The following is a 19490-nucleotide window of genomic DNA, read 5'->3' on the forward strand; positions in this document are numbered from 1 at the left end:
ACAAGAGTGCACAGTGATCTGGAGAGACTAGAGCAGTGGATGGTACAGGCAAAGAGGAAGTCCCATGTCCAAGGACAAAGAGTAGATGGCACCAGTGATGAGCTGCCAAAATCTTAACAACCAGTTCCCTCCTCACCCCACGAGGGGATCGTGGCCCACCCCCCAGAGCCTGCCCCATCCACCCCCCTCCCCAGTCTGCCCCAGGATCCGGGCAGGAGGGTCTCATGGGCCACCGTAGTGGGTGCCCACCCCACACCGCCCCTAAGAGCCAGAAGGCCCTGCCAGGGGGCGAGGTGAGGAGTCTCAGCAGTGCTTACCTGGGTGGCTCCCAGGAAGCATCCGGCAGGTCCCTCTGGCTCCTAGGGGCAGGGTAGCACCTGCTCCCTCTATTGATCACATCAAAAGTGGCGCCTTAGGCACCGACTCCATGGAGAAAATTTGCTGGGTGCAGCTCCCCGCCCCGCCCCAGCTCACCTCCGTTCCACCTCCGCCCGAGTTACGCTCCGCCCTGCTCTGCTTCTCTCCCCCCGACCTCCCAGCTTCCTGCGAATCAGCTGCTCGCGCGGGAAGCCTAGGAGGGCTGAGAAGCAAGCGGCAGCTTTGTGCTCAGGCCCAGGGAGGCAGAGGTGAGCTGGGGTGGGGAGCAGTTCCCCTGCGCGCACCCCGCCCTCCCCCAGCTCACCTCTGCTCCGCCTCCTTGGGCCTGAGCGCGAAGCCACCGCTTGCTTCTCAGCCCTCCCAGGCTTCCCGCGTAAACAGCTGATTCACAGGAAGTCGGGGCGGGGAGAGAAGCAGAGCGGGGCGGAGAGTAACTCAGGGGTGGAGGCGGAGCGGAGGTGAGCTGGGGCGGGGCGGGGAGCTGCACCCACCAAATTTTCCCCGTGAGTGCTCCAGCCCCAGAGCACTGACAGAGTTGGCACCTAAGGCGCCACTTTTGGCCGGTTGTTAAATTTAGAAGCCCTTTTAGAACCAGTTGTCCCTCACAGGTTCCAGCGAACCGGATCCAGCTCACCACTGGATGGCACCTATACACAATGGTAAGTGAGTGGAAGAGGAATGTAGGTAAGCGGTTGTATGTAGAGTATTAAAGCCACCCACCCAATAGCCAATGGAGAGAACAGCATTTTCCCCTTAAAATCTATCCTTTCACCAGAAGCATTTCCCCCCTCCTGCCACAGCTACCTTCATTGGGTTTGCTTTTTGTTAGGAGAACACCAATAGGTCTATCCTGGTACTGTTGTCCCGGGTACTCGTGTTGGTGTCGTGGTTCAGGCAAGGGGCTGTGGGAATTCAGTCTGTCTCGACTATGACTCCTTGCTTCCTTGTCATATCTAGGGTCAGGCTGATGTCTGTGACTGTAATCCCTGGCTGGGCTGTAGTCACCAGCGCCACGTTCATAGCTATCATCCCTATCGATGCTCCTGCCCCTGCTCCGGTCTCTTCTGCGTTCTCGGTCCAAGCTTCTCTCCCTGTCGATGCTCCTGCCCCTGCTCCGGTCTCTTCTGCGTTCTCGGTCCAAGCTTCTCTCCCTGTCGATGCTCCTGCCACGACGTCCATCCCGGCTGTAGCTGCGTTCCCTGCTGTGGTCTCTGCTGTAGTTGCGCCCTCTATCTTGATCTCTTCGGTAGCTCCTATCAGGGCTGTTTCCCCAGCTTTGGCTGCGCCCTCCATGGCCGCTATGCCAGCTCCGATCACTATAACCACTTCGAGCACTCCTGCCATCAAACTCTACTTGGTCATCCAGTACATCGAAAGCTCTATCATCATAGTCAAGAGAGGGGCTTCTCCTTAGAGCGGTGAGCTGCACTTTCCGTGGTCTTTTCACTACCTGTTTGTATTAAAAACAAAACAAAAACAAAGAAGAGAACCAGCACCTCTCTCAACATCCATTTTAAATCATATTCCAAATGCTGAAAATCTCAAATGCTAGGTCATAAAAGCAAGAGCCTCTAAGCAGCTTATTATTCAAGAAGCTTTGTATTCAAAACACTGTGACGTGATATGGTTAAAATTCTATGTCAGTTGTTAGAAACATCCCCTTAATTTCATCCATGTAAACAGAGCAAGAGTGGGTTGTTGTTTTTTTTAATTGCTTTAACTGCATAAGTTGATAAAGTAATTTTTCTTAAAAAGCTTCTAAAAACTGTGCTGTGCCGAAGCAAACAATACTCTCTAGTTAAGGGAGGTAAGACATGTGCAAAGCCTGTTTAGACGTAAGCTCTTTGGAAAGGGAGTGTATGTTGTGTGTCTTGTACAGGGTACAGCATGTTGTCTCCTTCTTAATAATAAGGCAACAACAGAAACATTAACTGTGGTTGATTATATGGTTAAGACACTGCACTAAGATTCAGGAAATCTGAGCTCATTTCCTGCTCTGCCACAGACAGGCTCCTTGTGTTACACTGGGCATGTCACCTGATCCCTCCCCGCTTGCTTCAGTTCTCCATCTGTAAAACAGGGATAATATTCTCCTCTCCCCATACAGATTTTGGCTTTTTTATTTAAATTGCAAGCTCTTTAGGGCAGGGATGGTTTTACACCTAGCACAGTAGGTACTGATCTTGGTTGGGGTTATAGGTACAACTATAATGCAAAGAATTTGTAATTGTTAACTTACAATGACAGCCACTTTCCCACTTTTTCTTAACTGCTGCACTGCAAAAGAATGGGGAACATTTTCCATCAGGGTCCCATTAACCATGACCACTCGGTCATTTTCTCTACAAAAAAAGCACATGATCAATTAGAAGGTACATCCTTTAATTGAGTTCCACTTTTGTTCTGAATGTCCTGTGCATTCACTAACAAAAACAGAACACAAGCTATTCTTAAACATACACATTAGTTTATATAAACTGGGAGAGCTTAAATAAGGCCACATGCTGAAGACTTCTTCCAGTTTTAGCAATTCATTGATTGTTTGTGGTTCTTGGTTTAAATGCCTCTGTCCGTGATTGATGGATGTGCTGATTATAGGATCGACAATAACTTACAAGACAAGGTGGGTGAGGTAATATCTTCTATTGGACCAACTTCTGTTGGTGAGAGAGACAAGCTTTTGAGCTACAGAGAGCTCTTTTTCAGGTCTGGGATAGATATTCAGACTGTCACAGCTAAATATAAGGTGGAACAGATGGTTTAGCATAAGCATACATTCCAAGGTACCATTCAAGGTCAAATGGCCCATTTACACCCCTCCAGTTACAGGGGGGGGAAAAAAGGGGGAAGGGGGGAAGACAGCCGGGTGTGTGTGTGTGTGTGTTAGTGGATTATAGATCGTTGTAATAAGCCATAAATCCAGTGTGTCTATTCAGTCCATGAATACATGGCTACAACACTGTATACAATAACTTACAAAATCTGCTAAGGGTCAGTGGGTGCATTCTTTTAAAACCTTGACACACATTTTAAGAATTTTACCTCCAGCAGAGGTTTCCACAGCCACATTAGAACTACAGCCTTTATTCCACCTGATGCTATGGCTTGAACTGTTATAGCCACAACAACATTCCACAAATGTTGTCAAGCACTGTTTGCTTACAGTTCTTGGCAAGGTTATTGTACAGTTCTCCTGCCCACTCTGGAAGAAGATTTTTCTGTTGTAAACCAACTGTGCTAGCCAAAAGTCACACTCTGGGCATTAACCCCTAGCTAATCTAGGTGAATATGAGCAACTAGCTACATTTTACAGAGGAAAAAAGATTAATCTCCAGGGGGATGTGAACAACAAACCTTTTTTCTGTAAAATTTCCCACCACTACAGCTCCATAAGTAGGTCGCCCTAGCATAGATAAAGCCATTGGCATTTAACTTCTGTGTTGTCTGACCTTGGTCATAGCAGTTCTAGATGATACAGTCGCTAAAACAGGCAGTCACTGCTGGCTGGACTACATTAGCATCCCCACATTCCTATGGCTGGCAGAGCTACACAAGCAGCATAAATAATGGAAAATGTCAGGAAAACAGATCTAGTGCAGACAATGCCTAAACGAAGACATCATGCAAACACATTAGATGTGGAGGCAAATGGGTTCGGATATTGTTGTGCTAAGGGCCAACATTATAGCCAGCATTTGAAAGCTGATAACAAGGACACTGTGCATGTGAAGAAGGCTGCCATGAGAAGTAATGTCCTGCTAAAGTTTTTTTTTTTCTTAAAAAACACACAAATAAGACATGCTTACGTATAGAACAATACAATATACCACCATTAAAGTAGATTAACTTGTTTATGAGATAAAGGAAAAAGAGGTATGATTTCATTTAAAATATGGACAGTTGACACAGAAGTCTACAGAAAGAAACACCCTGGATCAAGTCGCTGGGGCAGGCTCTCAAATCAAATCTGCACCTTTATGAAGGCTATATTCATTCCCTTTATCTGCAAAACATTCCAGTCATGGAGGATATAAGGAAGCACACTTACTGAAGTAATCCATCTGCTGGGCCACCTGGGAGTACATCGGAGATAACGATGGACGTTTCACCATTTTCAAAATGAGGGTTGTCTCTGCCACCGGAAACTGCAATCCCAAACCCTCTTTTTGAATCCTAAAAAAATACCCCCCACACATACATAAAACTGAACACTATTACATTTCAACATGGAGACAGAGATTATGATTAAGCCAATAGACTGTCATCACAGCGACACTCACTTTATATAGAAAAATGCAGTTCATATGTACCGTTGCACAAACTAGAATGAAAAAACAATCCACAAAGTAACCAATTTGAGGTTTCCATTGTGAAAGTCAAAAACCAAGCAGGCATGTCATCCTGTGACCAATAAAAATGATGAGAGGACTAGCCGTTTCCTGTGCGATCTCTTGTTTTTTCCCCATCAATGCTAACAATTCACACTGAATTAACTGCCAAGTAGAAAGCTACAATTGATTAGTGAATGCTCAAGACCCTGGAGCAGTCTTTCTAGCAATTAACAACTGAACATGCAATGCTATCTAAATTCTAATTACTACTTCATGAAATGGACTATGCAAAATTGTTGCTGATAAAAAAAAAGCTACAAACGTGTACTAAGTTCATAAGTGTCTGGTGTCACCATCCACCACCCGCAAGCAGTGCATTAATAGATCATGGAGGTACCTATGCCAAACCTGCCTCTGAAGAAAGCGTAGGCTGTCATAACATGGGGCTTTTGGGATGCTTGAATGTGAACCAGAAAAGCATATACTGGGGCAATGAAAGAGGAAGCAAGACTTGTATCTAAACCAGAACACCAATAAATCCTGAATGCAGAGAAGTACAACAGAGTGTGTATTATTTATATATATATATAAAAAAACAGACACACACATACACACATGCGCGCACACACACTCTACACTCAGGAGTGTGTTTGTGTGTATGTGTGCATTCTGACTGATCATTTAGTACAGCTGGAGAGCCAGTATCATCTGGTATACTTAGTCACATTTCTGTCTTTTTTTAAAAATACCTAAAGTTACTTGTTACAAAGTTCACTATAACTGAAACATTAGAGAAGAAAAAAAATTTTTCTCTTCATTTTTTCAGTTTAATTTATGTATTTCACAGCCCTTCCTGTGCTAGCCATACTCCCACTGACAGCAGTGGCAAAACTCAGTTCTCTCAGTAGGAGCAGGGCAAGGCCAATAAATAGTTTTATGAAGTTGATTTGACGCACTGAGCCTTGGTTGACACTGGCCAGGTTCAGGACGCCTCAAGCTAAAAACAGCACAGAATTAAGACTTGATTCTCTGAGAGAACTAATGGAGCTTGTTATCTCAACAAGCTCGAGACCATTTGGGCAGCAGCCTTAGATGGTACAAACTGACACAACTTGGCCCAATGGAGCTGTGTTGATTTACACAAGCTAAGAATCAGGCCCTTTGCATTTTTTTTTTTAAATGCAGATTTATTACATAGTAACTTAATCAGCAAATCAGGGAATGCAAGGGAACAATGTTAACTAAACCACGTTGCATGTTACAATATTTTCTATTCCTGTTTTTCCAGTCAAATATGTACTTTAGTGTGGATATAACAAAGTTTAAATGTACTATGTACCATCAAAGGCACATAGGATGTGACAGTGCAGCCAAGTAAACATTAGGTTTCAGAGTAACAGCCATGTAAGTCTGTATTCGCAAAAAGAAAAGGAGTACTTGTGGCACCTTAGAGACTAACCAATTTATTTGAGCATAAGCTTTCGTGAGCTACAGCTCACTTCATCGGATGCATACCTTTTGTAGTGGTAAACACCCATTTTTTCATGCTTTCTGTGTATAAAAAGATCTTCTATACTTTCCACAGTATGCATCCGATGAAGTGAGCTGTAGCTCACGAAAGCTTATGCTCAAATAAATTGGTTAGTCTCTAAGGTGCCACAAGTACTCCTTTTCTTTTTAAGTAAACATTACTGTCCAATCCCCAGCTTTTGCATTTCTTGACTGAATTTAACCATTGTATTTAAGAGTGGGTTTTTGAAGTGGTTTTGCATTTATAATAATTAGCACAACATTATTATTACATTTATATTCATGGAAAATAATAATTTAGTATGAGTAATTTATTCTGCCTCTTCATGAATGAGGATAAAGTCATTGCCAATCTGTCTACGTGCGTTACGCCCCCCCCCCCCCTTCAGAACTGAAACCACTGCTGATCTGGTTGGGAATGTCCTCTGGATTTTAAATCTGCCTTTACATCTCCAAGAAACGAAAAGCTACACGCATTCCCTTTGTGGGGCCATACAGATGTGTGCTCAGTCTTCTGTAGCAGATAATGAAAACTAGCAGGTCACTGCATATAAGATACATTATTTCCCAAAAAAATTACATTAAAAGAATATTAAGTTTGCAAAGGCAACCACTCAAAATTTAGGAAACCAGAATTAAGGCTGCCTGTGCAACCTTAATTTGCCCCCTTGCATGTATGTATTATGATACAATCTTCAATTATAAGATAACATGCTATTTTTGAAGACTCCTGCCTTATTCAGTGCACAGGAGGGATGATGCTCTGTGAACGAATCAGGGTTGTGTTGTGAAGGAGGCTGTTGTCTGTAGGACCTCTGCCTCATTTGAGCAGAGCAGGCAATAAATTGTAGGATAAGGAAGCTGCAACCTTTAGCTGATCCCCTGGCCATCCAAATGGCCTATGGGGGCCAGAGTCAGGCAGGACAGAGAGAGAACATCAGAGCTGCTCTATTTTGCTCCAGGGCCTGGCATGTCCAGGCAATGCAAAAGCGTGTAGAACCATCCTTGCAGTCCCCAAAATGTACAGAAATAAAATTTGTTTTCAAAAGATAGAAATATCTGACATTGCCTTTAATAGAGGAAAATTAAGAGTCGTACATGTTGTACTATTCTCTCATGTAATAGCAGCACGTGCATTTGATAATTATGATTAAGGCTAAGATTTAGTCATGGGTATTTTTAGTAAAGGTCATAGACAGGTCACAGGCAACAAACAAAAATTCACAGCCCATGACCTGTCCATGACTTTTACTATAAATACCTATTACTAAATCTCTGCCCCATGCTCCAGCAGTGTGGGCTGACTGCCTCTGGTGGCCCACTGCTCTGAGGCCCCTGGGGACGGCTCTCCCGATGGCCTCTGGGGTCGCCGCCCCAGCCACCCCTGTGGCCGTTGCTGCTTGGGCGATCCCCACGGCCGCCCCTGGGATGGATGCTCGGGCGATCCCTGGGGCCGCTGCTTGGGCTGCCCCCAGGACTGCTGGTGCTTGAGCGCTTCCCAGGGTCAGCTGCACCAGCCACTGCAGCTGCAGAAGTCATGGAGGTCGTGGAAAGTCATGGAATCCATGACTTCCACGACCGCCGTGACAGAATCGCAGCCTTAATCATGATTACAATAATTTTTACATCAGATTCTACTCTTCAGTATAATGGTATACATTTCCATTGATTTCTCAACGTATTTGCAATGCAGCTCCACATCTGAGATTATGAAGTATCCCTGGTAACTGTATCTGCTAACAGGGTTATCCTGTTTTTTAGTCAATTACATATTTATCTATTTGGCTGGTACATATTGCATTTAGACCGTCATTGCTCAAAACCAAACAGTAATAAAGACGGCATTTTAATGGAGTCTTTTAAAAATAGATTTAAAAAATCATGAGCATTTTGTGATTACCCAGCACTGAAAAAACCTTAAGATGAGCCATATCCATTTTGGTCAACAAAAATAACAAAGTTTCAGCTCCAAATATGTTAATAAAAATTGTAGTAGCACATGTTTAAAATAAAAGGAGCAAGAGAGCATCTGAAAACTAAAAATATAAACACACACTCTCACCTTTTGTAAGGTCACAGTGTACTGTTCCCATATCAGCTCTTCCATGCCTGGGGCCTGTTACACAAAAACCAAAACCAAAAAGCAATTAACCAACAAGCAACATAAACAAATAACTACCCCAAAATAAAATCTGGAAGTTTCCATTTCAGAAATTGTTGAAACAACTAATTTAAGTATTCGATGGCGTTAGCTATAGAACACATTTGTTTTTATGTCAAATGACAATGAGACTAAATGAAAAAAATTGGAGAGGGAATGTATATTTTGAATTTAGCAGGTTATATATATATGCATTATATATGCATACCTTTGTGTGTGCACCCGTACATACACTCTGGTAACACCCTGTGCAGGGAACACTGCCAAGGCCAAAACAAAATAAATCACAACATATTGCCATTAACTGTCTGGATTCTGAAAATGGACAAAATATTGCAAATTCAAGACCAAGGGCAATTTAGAATCCATTCCTAATCAATGACTGGAAATCTGACTTTGAATTCTACATCATAGTTAATAAGATTCCAGTGCTAAAGAGTATTTACAAGTGGAAGCCCCTCCCCAAGATGCTAACTTAGCAGCAATAAGTTTTAGGAAGAAGAAGAAAAACATCCAAACCTAAGTAAATAAGAAAAACTCAGCATTGATGTTAGGGAGCCAGGGTAACAGACTTGGCTGGATTACATCTCCTATGACGCACCACAGTCTCCCTTCTTGCTGAGATGCTGTGGTGCATCACAGGAATCACATGTAATCTTGCAGTGTGTCTGGCCCACAGAGAAAAAAGAAATAATCCCATGGGGCACCAAGGTAGCATTTCTGAATGGAAATTTTCTGTTTATGAACAAAAACGATGTTCACTTCAGTTTGTCTACTGAAAGTAGACATGTTTCATGGAAAGCAGACACTTTTTGCAAAAAATTCTGTTACACAAAACCCCAGTTTTCTATAGAAAAATAGTTTAAATAGAACTTTGACCAGCTTTAACAACTAATCAAGAAAGGGGTAGACGTGAAGGAAGGAAGTGCATAAGTGTAGTGTTTTTAGAAGTATAGTTAACACTACAATAAGTCCACCTCTATTAGGCTATCCCCATCTTAATTAGCTATTTTGAAGTGTACCCAGTGTTTCCAGTACCATTGTTTTATTGCAGCAGCAGACCATTAAGCACACAGTTGTTTCTGTTCTCTTGGATGATCAAAGACCCCATGAAGCGTCACAGGGAAAGAATCCAGACAGCGGATTCTGGGTATACCTGGATTAGGTGGTCGTGTTTCACTGCGGGGGGTCACTGGATGAAAAAAAGCTTGTAGTCCCTGCTCCAAACATTATTTACGGAACACCCAAAATATTCCTTACTCTTATCAAACAGTTTATAATACAGAAATACATCTTAGCATACATCAATACAAACATCTTTATATTAATAATGCACCAATACTGTCTCTCTAAAAATGGATAGATAATCTCAATTTTCTAATTCTGAAGTTAGTAGATCCTACAAATCAAGATCTAGAACTACAACTAACAAAAATACACTATAAAAGTCAAAGCAGAGGTTTTATGGAGGGAGGAGGTAGTGTTAAAACCTATAGAAATAAATATTTTAAGACATCTGTCTTCTCATCTAGCCTAGTGAGACAGAGACAGAGAAAGAGTTATGGAGTTAAAATCATTACTATTAAAGCATTCTTGCCCTGGGTTGAGTAGATTAACCTACTTGCTGAAACACATGGTCAGTGAAATCATCATCTGTCAAATAATGGTGCTTCCAGCTATTCCCATGTCACCAGCTGGCCAGTAGAACTAGACACTTAAATTTCTGCTGCTAGTTGCCACTTTGTTGTCTCTCTCTACCTTCTGCCAACATGTGGGAGAACCCTGCACAGAAAAAAATCCTTGGGAACTGATGCGTTTTCAGTTCTGCTTTTCTCGTTTGTTTGTTTGGTTGGTTTTTAAAACTATATGCAGCACTGGCTTGGGAGCAGGGGGATCTCAGCTGTCATTTCCATCCTGCAGTTTCCCTTGAAGAGAGCCTTAAAAATGTGAGCAGATATCAAATGATCTCTAAAATTGGAAGGACAAGCAGCTGGGCTCAATTTCTGCAACAACAGGTTGTGGGCTAGTCGTGGTAAAATCTGAAAGGACTCCCCCCACCAACAGCCAAAACATTTTTAGTGTAAAATGAGTCAGTCAGTTAAATTTGGTGTATATTTCAAATAGTCTTACTGTCCCTCCCCTCAAGATTCTGAGGCCGGCCCTGGGCATATTACGGTGTCAAGTGATGGAGAGGAAAGGAATAGACTGGCCAAGGTCAGAGGAAGCAAGCTGACCTGGGGAAAAGGCTCCATGTTTCAGAACACAAGCCATGCGTTACAACACAAGGACGCTGAACGAATCCTGAGCCTAGCCCAAAGAATGCTCTAGAGTCTAGAGTGATGAGGAAACGGAGGTAGGGAAATGCATGTAGGGTTTATTTAATTTAATTTATTTATTTATTACAGATCTGTACATTTCTTGTGATTAAATAAAGAGCAATTCTGTGTTAGATTTCTGTGGAAAGTGTCTGTGTGTTATATGCTATACCCACCATGGGGCCCCTTCAAAACGTAAACTTTGGGTGGAGTTCTGGGAGAAGGTGTGTAAAGATACAGCAGTATTCGGAGGGGCTAGCACTGGTTCCAGGGTCTGGGCTGGGGACCGCCTGGTCACAGCTGTCAGGACAGGGTGCTAGACAGGATCTGCACCTTGAGACTGTGCCTAGGGACCTTAAGACTGGGACAGTGCCTGGACTTTGTTCAGACTCTGGAGGCTGAACATCCAGCAGCGAAGTTTTTTCACAGCTGTCTGGTAGACTGCCAGCAGTGGAGACTGAGCAGATCAGTGTCAGTGGAAAAGGACAGTCATGCTTAGAAATATGTTAGCTGGTCATGAAAAGAAATCAAGGAAGGAAAAATCTATTACCAAGACAGGACAACTAGTTCTTGACATATTGATAAAATTACACAGGCTATATAATGTACAGTACTGAATGGTCACCTTGGTAGTTTATCAGGCCCTGAAAACATCTGCACTGCCCTAAATCTCCAACTAATAATCTCTTGAACATTATAAAATGTACTGCTGCTTGCCAGTGTTGAGATGCTAACCAATACTGACAGATTAATGGAAAGAAGGAGAATGAGAGGGAGGGAAAGACTACAAATGTTACAAATCACCAGCTGAGGAGCTCTGACTGTATCAGAACTAGGATTTAACCCTCTATCAAAGAGCAAAATTCCTGCTTTGTTAGAAATCAGTATCCTAAAGCAGAAGATGGGTCTCTACTCTAAATGCACCAAGAAAAAAAGCACCTTTTATTCTTGAGACTTTTTCATGTCATTGGCTAGCTGTAAAGAAATGCAAAGGGAGACTATGGTTTTTGTTTCTTTTAAAAAGTCTCACAGGAACACAATGGTTACTGCATTACCCACACACAGAGAAAGAACTGCTGACAAGAGGCACAAGCAAAAGAAAAGAACCCTATTTATTGGTCAGATTACTAGAAGTAACTATTTGGCGAGTTTACTCAGGTTTTCCTTCAGCTAGAACTGTGGTGTTTTCTATATAAATGAAACTTACTGTAATTAGCCAATATGAGTTCTGTAGTGACTTCAGCCAGTACAATACTTCTAACTAAAATATCAGTATCAGGATTTGTTTAAATATTCATGGTGCTCAGATACCAAGGTGACAGATGCCTTATTAATAGCTAGAATAGACGGATCAGTAGCCCCTTGATTATGAAACTATTCAAGGGTGGAAATTTTGAATGACAATTTGCTAGAATAAAAATTACACTGTGTATAGAACACACAACCCTTGCTGATAATTATCACATATTTATACAATTTCTTATTACTGAGTTACCAAGCACACACTTTAAAAAAAAAAACAATACCTGGGTGTGAAAGTGTAGGGAGGGCTTAGGACAAGATATAATGTAAAAACCAACTCACGTGCCCTTTTAAAATCCTCAACTTTTTCACTGCATGTGCCCACATTCTCTGTAGAGCTTGAGCGGTCTTCATTGTTGCAGGGTATATAATCTGTGCATCCCAGTCTTTTCATCAGTTTCCACCACTCAACAATGTTATGTAATTCAAATACAATAGTGGCCTACATACTCAACAAAACCTGCTGTCATTTCACACAGTAACACATCAAAACACAAAGAAGAAAAATCTAATACCTAAGCAAGCTCCACTTATGAGACACAAAAAACAAATTAAGACAATTAACTTTAAATGTCTCAACACAGATTAATATGCATGAGGTTTTTTTAATTCTAAATCGTTAACACTTACGATATTTTTTCCTATAAATATACCAGAAACTTTAAGACAAGATGTGCATTTGTGGTTATTTAAAAAGTCAGACTATGCTAGTAGTATTTTATAGTAATAACCTGTGACCAGAATAAATCTTAAAGCTGAACTCTTAGGCCCCAATCCTTCAAAATCTTATGGACCTGACTAACTTTTCACAAGTGAGTAATCCCACTGATCTCAAGGGATTACTCATGTATGTAAAATTACTCATATGCATAAATGCTTGCAGGATTAGGGCCTTATTTAGCTCCAGCAAACAAAAAGTGAGCAAAATATTAAAGAGGAACCTCATGCCAGTCTCTCAGTGACTGCAAATACTGTTTTGTTTTTTCCTGAATACTAAATCAATAAAAACAGGACAAACAGTTAGCCATACACCCTAAAGAGATCACTTTACTGTAAAATAAACTATCAGTCTATTATCAGTGAATGCTGTAAACTTTTGCAGATTTATACCTACAATCTTTCCTCCTAAGCTTTATATAAGAAAGCTTCACAGAAAGTTAACTTAAATGTCAAACACAGAGAAACAGGCATTTGTGGCAAGTTTAACATGTTCACACACACACAAAAAATAGCATGTATATTTCATCTTTCCGTGTTGGAACACATTTGTAAACTGCTGAAGATTCATGCAACATTGGAAAACATCAGGTCATTTTTCCACAGGACAGGTTTAATGCAAAGCCCTGCTTTGCAAGCTTGCCCACGTAATCTCCTATATTTCTCTGGACTCACCAGGAGGGCTAGAATGGAAACAACATTGAGCTTCCAAGACAACTGCCAACAACGCATTCTACTACATCAAGGACCGTTCCTTCAGCACCAACAAGGAGAAAGTTGTTTTGTATGAACCTAGGACTAACAAGCTTGGCTTTGCATCCCAAAGGAGTGTGGAGTTACTCAAAAATAACTTCATACTTTAAACAAATGTTAGTTCACAAAATAGTTTTGAAATTTCATAGTTCTTCCTCCACCAAAACAACTAGTGGCATAGCAAATATAAAGCTGGCCTGATTTTTAAGAAATGCTGTTCATCCATAACGTGCAGCAAAATGGGGGCTCCACCCTGCAGGTGCTGTGCTCTCTGGCCTGACTTGGCAAACCTCTTAACATTAAGCATGCAAGGAGGCCCATTGCAGCCACGTGCTTTGCTAGATCAGGGCCAGAATGCTAAGTAGCTTGTAGGATTGAGACCTAAGAGTTACATGCTCAGCAAGTCTGGAAAAAACAAACAAACAAACAAAACAAAACAGGCCAAAAGCAAGTAAAATACACATATTCCGCTGCACCCCCACACATTATATTAAAAAAAATAATAATAACAATAACCACCAACCAAAATGGTCAGTTGCAAGAAATCCAAAGAGAGGGCACAGGTCTGGGATGGGTAAAAACACTGTGACATCACTAATACAGAATGATCAGAGACCCAAATTCAAAGCATGAATAGACCCATTTAAGTAGAAGAATGAGTTAAATAAAAGTAAAATGGGCACGTACAAATGATCTGGCAGAGCTTGGAGGAACAGAATTTAAAACAAATAAATAAAAATTCATCCAGAACATTTTTTACCTGTAAATATTGTTTCTGTATCTCTGATGTCTTGTTGCTTATTTTATTCAAGCAACAGGCAGCAGGAACCATTAAATGGAAGCACAGATTTTGGCACTCACTGGTAGCCCTGTCTTGGCTCTCCTCTTGTCCCCAGATTGAGTGTCCACAGCATTCCAAACACAAAGTAAATACTAAATAGGAAAAATGTAATAAAAAATGAAATAGGTTGACAGTGCCTAGCTGTGAGAAGTTAAAAACTTGCAGGAGGAACCAGGATCTATCCAACAATAGTAGAACCAGACCTACAAGACACACCTGCTTGGACCAGGGGGAGTGATTACAATACAGGGGGCCTTGTTTGCTTGGGTCTTGCCAAACCTTTTGTACAGCATAGTAACTGAGGGAAAGAGAGATGAAAGACCGATTCCGCCAGAGCAAAAAAGCATCTATAGAAAATGCCTGACTTTTCATGCTTCTGCTGCAAAACAGTGGGATGCTCTTCCCACATATATCAGGAAATAGGAACCCAAAGTCATATGCTGAGTAGGAGACAGCAGCCTTTTGGACTTGGTCACCTCCAGAATGAGATATTTTAATATCTTCACAATTGGAACTCCCCAAGCCACTGATAAGAAGGCTCCCTGAAACAAACAACTCTCCAAGTGATATACCAACAGCTCCACACCACCTGTTCTCAGCTGGGCTGCAAAGACAGTCTTCATCTTGCCAGAGAGACCTGGGACCAAGGCAATGGTGAAAGAAGGAGTCCGTTACTGCAGGCGATAATTCCCCAGGCAAAATTGCCACTGTTAGGAAGTGGATGGCATGTGGAGATAAGAATCTTGGTGATCCACAGTTCATGTGGATTCTAGTTCGGACCCCTTTTTGGAGACAAACTGAGGTACTCATTTCAGGATGTGAAGGTTGCTCCCTGATTCCTTGCGGACTTCTAAATAAACAAATTAGATGCTTGTGAACCTCTTCTCTGGGTGGAATGGAATGAGGATGTGAATGTTTTGCAGGTGATGCACAATTAGCAGGACTATGTCTCTTTTCCCCAGGACTTGGGGCAGCGAGGAGAGGAAAATACAAGGGAGAGGTGGAAGTTCTTGACCCAGAGGGTCTCAGAAAATAAAGGAGAGAAGCCTGCTGTTGGAGGCAGTTTCTTTCCATTGATTGAGACAAACCAAAAGCTTCCTCCTTGTTGCCACCCTCTGTTGAGGGGAAAGATAGTCAGAATTCTTGGTGAGGCTGGTATTCGTTGGTCCGACCTCTTCCCCTGTAGCCAGGGAAGTGAACAGACTGGTTTACCGGATACCTGTATCTATACCTGCCAGGTCTATATGAGGAAAGAGGATACCTGACACCCTTGTTAGGCCTGTTGGCAGCACGGAAGGAGTTAGAGGCCTGAGGTTTTTTGTGATCTCCTGCTATAACTGTACTCTTCGAAAGATCCTTTAAGGCCTGGTCTAAGGTTTCCCCAAAGAGATGACCCCCATCATAAGGAAGGCCAACAAGTTTGAGTCTGGCTGAAAGTTCTCCACCTGTTAAGGGACAGAGCCAGAGGGCTCTCCTAGCCACCGTGAGAGTTGCTATGTTATGGGCAGCCAGGTGGAGGGAATCCTGGGCTGCATCATGAAGATAGCGGGATGCCAGGTCACAAAGGGTGCACACCTTCCGAGATGACCTAGAAACAGGCCTCTTAGAGTGGGGCAATAATTTCCTTAGCCATTCCACCAGTGACCTAGCTGCATACAGGGAGTAAATGGAGACTGAAAGCTGAATGGTAGCAAATTCATAGGCACTCTTAAGAGCCTCATCTACCTTACGTTCTAAAGGGTCCGTGAGAACAGTTTCTCCCTCAACAGGACATGAAGATTTAGTGAAGAGAGATGCTATTACAGAATCAACTCTTGGTGCAGAGGCCCACCGCTTACCTTTCTCAGCTGGAAGTTTGTAAAGCTTAGCCAGATGAGTAGGTAATATAAACTGAGCATCTGGAGCCTGCCAGATGTTTTTAATTAAGGCACTGATGGATGGGTGAAGGGGAATGGTATCATCTGGCTTCTCCTCCACAAGATGGGGCAATTTCCTTGAGCCACTTCGTGAGGTATAACGTTTTAGCCTGAGTTGCTTCATAAAATATTTGCACAGATAGGGTAGATCCTCAATCAGGAATCTTCGAGATGAGTCTGTTTCACCAGGTGTTTCCTCAGGCTCGGAGGATACCAGTTTCCCTTCCTCAATGAAGTCAGAGGAGACTCGGGTAACCTTGGTAGAGGATCTCCCCTTTACTTCCATCAGGGATTTGCTGGATGAATGTGGTTCATATGGCCCTTCCTCAGGCTCAGAGGACATCACTTCCCCTTCCTCAAAGGAGTCATTTATGAAAGGTATCAGGGACATTGCTTGCACTGAATTCCCTTCGCTTCCTTTGGAGCTGTAGGAGCTGAAGTAAAAGGAACTGCTTTTGTGTAAGGTGGAGCTGTGAAAGCTCTTTGTAAAGTCACTGGTCTGCTAATCTTGACAGGGAGTGCTTGGGAAGCAGAAGGAGTCTTCACAAATGCCTTAGTGATAAGAGAGGCACGGTCTGGCAAAAAAGTGGGAGGCAAGGTCACATCTTCCACAGATAATCTTGGAGCAGAGGGAGGAATAGGAGGAGAATTTCCTACCTCCCGTGCAGACGTCTGTGCTGCTGAAATAACTCCTTCAAAAGAGCAGCTGACAGGCATTAAGAAGCAGAGTCCCGGATCGCTGAATGGCTCAGAGGTTCCTGGACAACCGAGACAAACTGGACCCATAAAAGCAGCTTGCGAAGGATGATCACAATGGGAACACTGCTTGCCTTTCTTCTCTTGCTGGTCCATTCTGATTAACTTCACAGACGTTGAGGAGAAGCAGCACGAGGAGTAGCGGGGAACCTACTCCCAGTGAAGCAGAGAAGACTGGGGAGAAGACAAGGCAGTACTACAAGTAATGATGGCACAGTGCTATATGCAACATGATTGGTGCTGCTACCTGCCACACAAGCAAAGCAAGGAACTACCTTTCTCTCCAGACAGATGTATTACAAGGGTACACAGACTTGCAGTGTAAAGTCAATGTCATATCACCCCAAATCAAATAATAAATATTACTTATCATACAAGTATTAATAGACACCCACTATATGGCACTCATTTGGCAACTGAATGCCAGTCCTTGAGAAACAAGACATGCTTTTCACATGGAAAGTAATTTGGTGCACAGAGTTTTGTTCAAGTGCACAATCTTTCTAAAGACTTGTCCCATATAGCACCATGGAAAAGCACTTTATAAAGAAAAGTATTATAAATCCCATTTTACCAATGGAGACAATGAGGCATAGGGAGGTGGAGTGATTTAGCCATGATGGACTTCTCTTTACAGGGAGACAAATAAGGTGTGTCCTTAACTCTTTGAATTAGCTTGCTCAAGTTAACTAACACAAGTTAAAAATCTTAGTGCCTCCAAGGAAATCTGTAGTTTTCACACAAGTTAGCAGGTCAGGTTAAATCCTAGGCTCCCCCACAGTCTAACTCAACTTGCTAACATGGATGAAGACTAAAAATTGCATTGGCTTCACTAGGATTTTACCTTGTGTTAGTTAACTCAAGTAAGCGAACAAAGACCTAAGGACAGACGTTTTTACTTAGTGAAGAGACACCCTATTTCATAGACAGAACCAGGAACAGAACGCAGGCCTCTTTATTTCCAATCCAATGCTCTAGCTACTGGACCATGCTGCCGCCCAGCTTTCTTCCCTCCCTTCTAGCAGCAAACGTAGTCACGTTTTGCAAAGAAAGGCTGTATCTACAATAGGAAAGTTAGGAAGAAACATGGACTCATGATGGAAACTGTAGTTAGAGCCACAAAATTTGCTGTTGTTTCTACCCCTTGCTGCAGAATTATACCACAGAATCCAGGGACTGTGAGGCAGAATTTAGGACCAGACTGCTACGGAACACATAGGGCAATGGCTCTAGTGGATATGGGTACGGTCATCACGCTACTGAGAGCGGGGTTAGATGATACTGAAGTAAAAACATCCAAGTCTTGTTTCCACTACGGCTCCACTGTTGCAAACATTGGTGGAGAATTAAGAAGCCCAACTTTCCTAGTGTAAACAAGGATCAAAGGGAAAAGCATTTCCTATTCCATTATAAATCAGGTTTAGGCCTTTAGAGCACTAAGGAAATTTTGCAAAAGTTTCCTAGAGTTGCTAAAACTATTTTATGATTTAAAAAAACATCATCTAATCCTGCTCAGAGCAGGGCTCATTAATATGATCTTTAACAGACTGGCACAACCAGCTACCCATCTATACTTGCACATCCAGAGTCATTAACACAGGTAAAGCAGAAGTGGTGTTAGCAATGGTGGGAAATTTTACAGTTTTCCAAGTGTCAAAAAGGTTTTAGAGATACACTGCTCATACAGAGTAAAATACTTTTAAACACACTGAAATGTTACCATAGATTTTGGATTTATTTTTAAAATAAGTAGTTTTCAGATTTTTTTTAAAAAAATAAAAAATTAATTATTCCCCAATGACATGAAATAAAGCTAATTAAAGAATCACAAATAGAAAACACTATGAAAGGTGGCAATTTATATAATTTTCCATATTACTGTGTATACTGCATAATCCCTTTACTTCTGGGGGGATTCTGCATGACTGTGCGCCCGCAGAAAATGACCTCCTGCCTGCAGAATTCCCGTGTTTCCCTGCAGAAAACGGCACAGAAGCAAAGAGAAGTCGCATGGGGGAGAAGGGGTGGATGGGACTGTGGGCATAGTTTTTGGGGGCATTGCCCCCAAACAGAGGCGAGGCATGGGGGGACACACAGGGCTACTTGCCACTCTTCCCCTTGCCCAATATCTGCAAGTGCAGAGCTGCCCAGCTGAAGGAGGCTGCATCTAGGCTCCTCTGCAGCTGAACATCGCCTCCTGGCTCCTAGTGCCAGTTGTGCTCCCCTTCTGTGTGCTGGGAGCCTTCCTGTTTTCTATTCTGTGCAACACTGAGTGCCCATGGTGGGGCTGGGGGAAATGAGGGAGGGGAATGTGGGAGTGAGGGGAGGGGGATGAGATGGAGAAAAAGGGAATAGGTGAATGGCGGGGGGAAGCAGGAACCCAGCATGCGGCATCCCCTCAGCAGCAGCTGGGGCTCCCCTGTTAAGCAGACCCATCGAACCTTTACCCTGACAAGCCCTACCCACCTACACCTGGTGCACAGAGTGTCT

At 42.6% G+C, this 19490-nt stretch overlaps 1 protein-coding gene across 15 annotated transcripts in view; it reads right to left on the reverse strand.

The window, feature by feature from the left end:
- TJP2 (tight junction protein 2) overlaps positions 1-19490 on the reverse strand; it is a 90771-nt gene that overhangs the window by 22085 nt on the left and 49196 nt on the right. For 14 of the 15 annotated variants that reach the window (XM_043547671.1, XM_043547677.1, XM_027827855.3 and 11 more), the window contains 4 exons: positions 8302-8355; positions 4427-4551; positions 2618-2720; positions 1183-1828 (listed from right to left, as the gene is read on the reverse strand). In XM_043547671.1, coding sequence (XP_043403606.1) covers positions 1183-1828; positions 2618-2720; positions 4427-4551; positions 8302-8355 — 928 coding nt within the window. Of the gene's footprint in view, positions 1-1182; positions 1829-2617; positions 2721-4426; positions 4552-8301; positions 8356-14247; positions 15418-19490 lie in introns of those variants that run through there. The other variant, XM_043547668.1, reaches the window with a different exon arrangement.

This window comes from Chelonia mydas, chromosome 5 (assembly GCF_015237465.2).
Source record: "Chelonia mydas isolate rCheMyd1 chromosome 5, rCheMyd1.pri.v2, whole genome shotgun sequence".
NCBI lineage: Eukaryota > Metazoa > Chordata > Testudines > Cheloniidae > Chelonia > Chelonia mydas.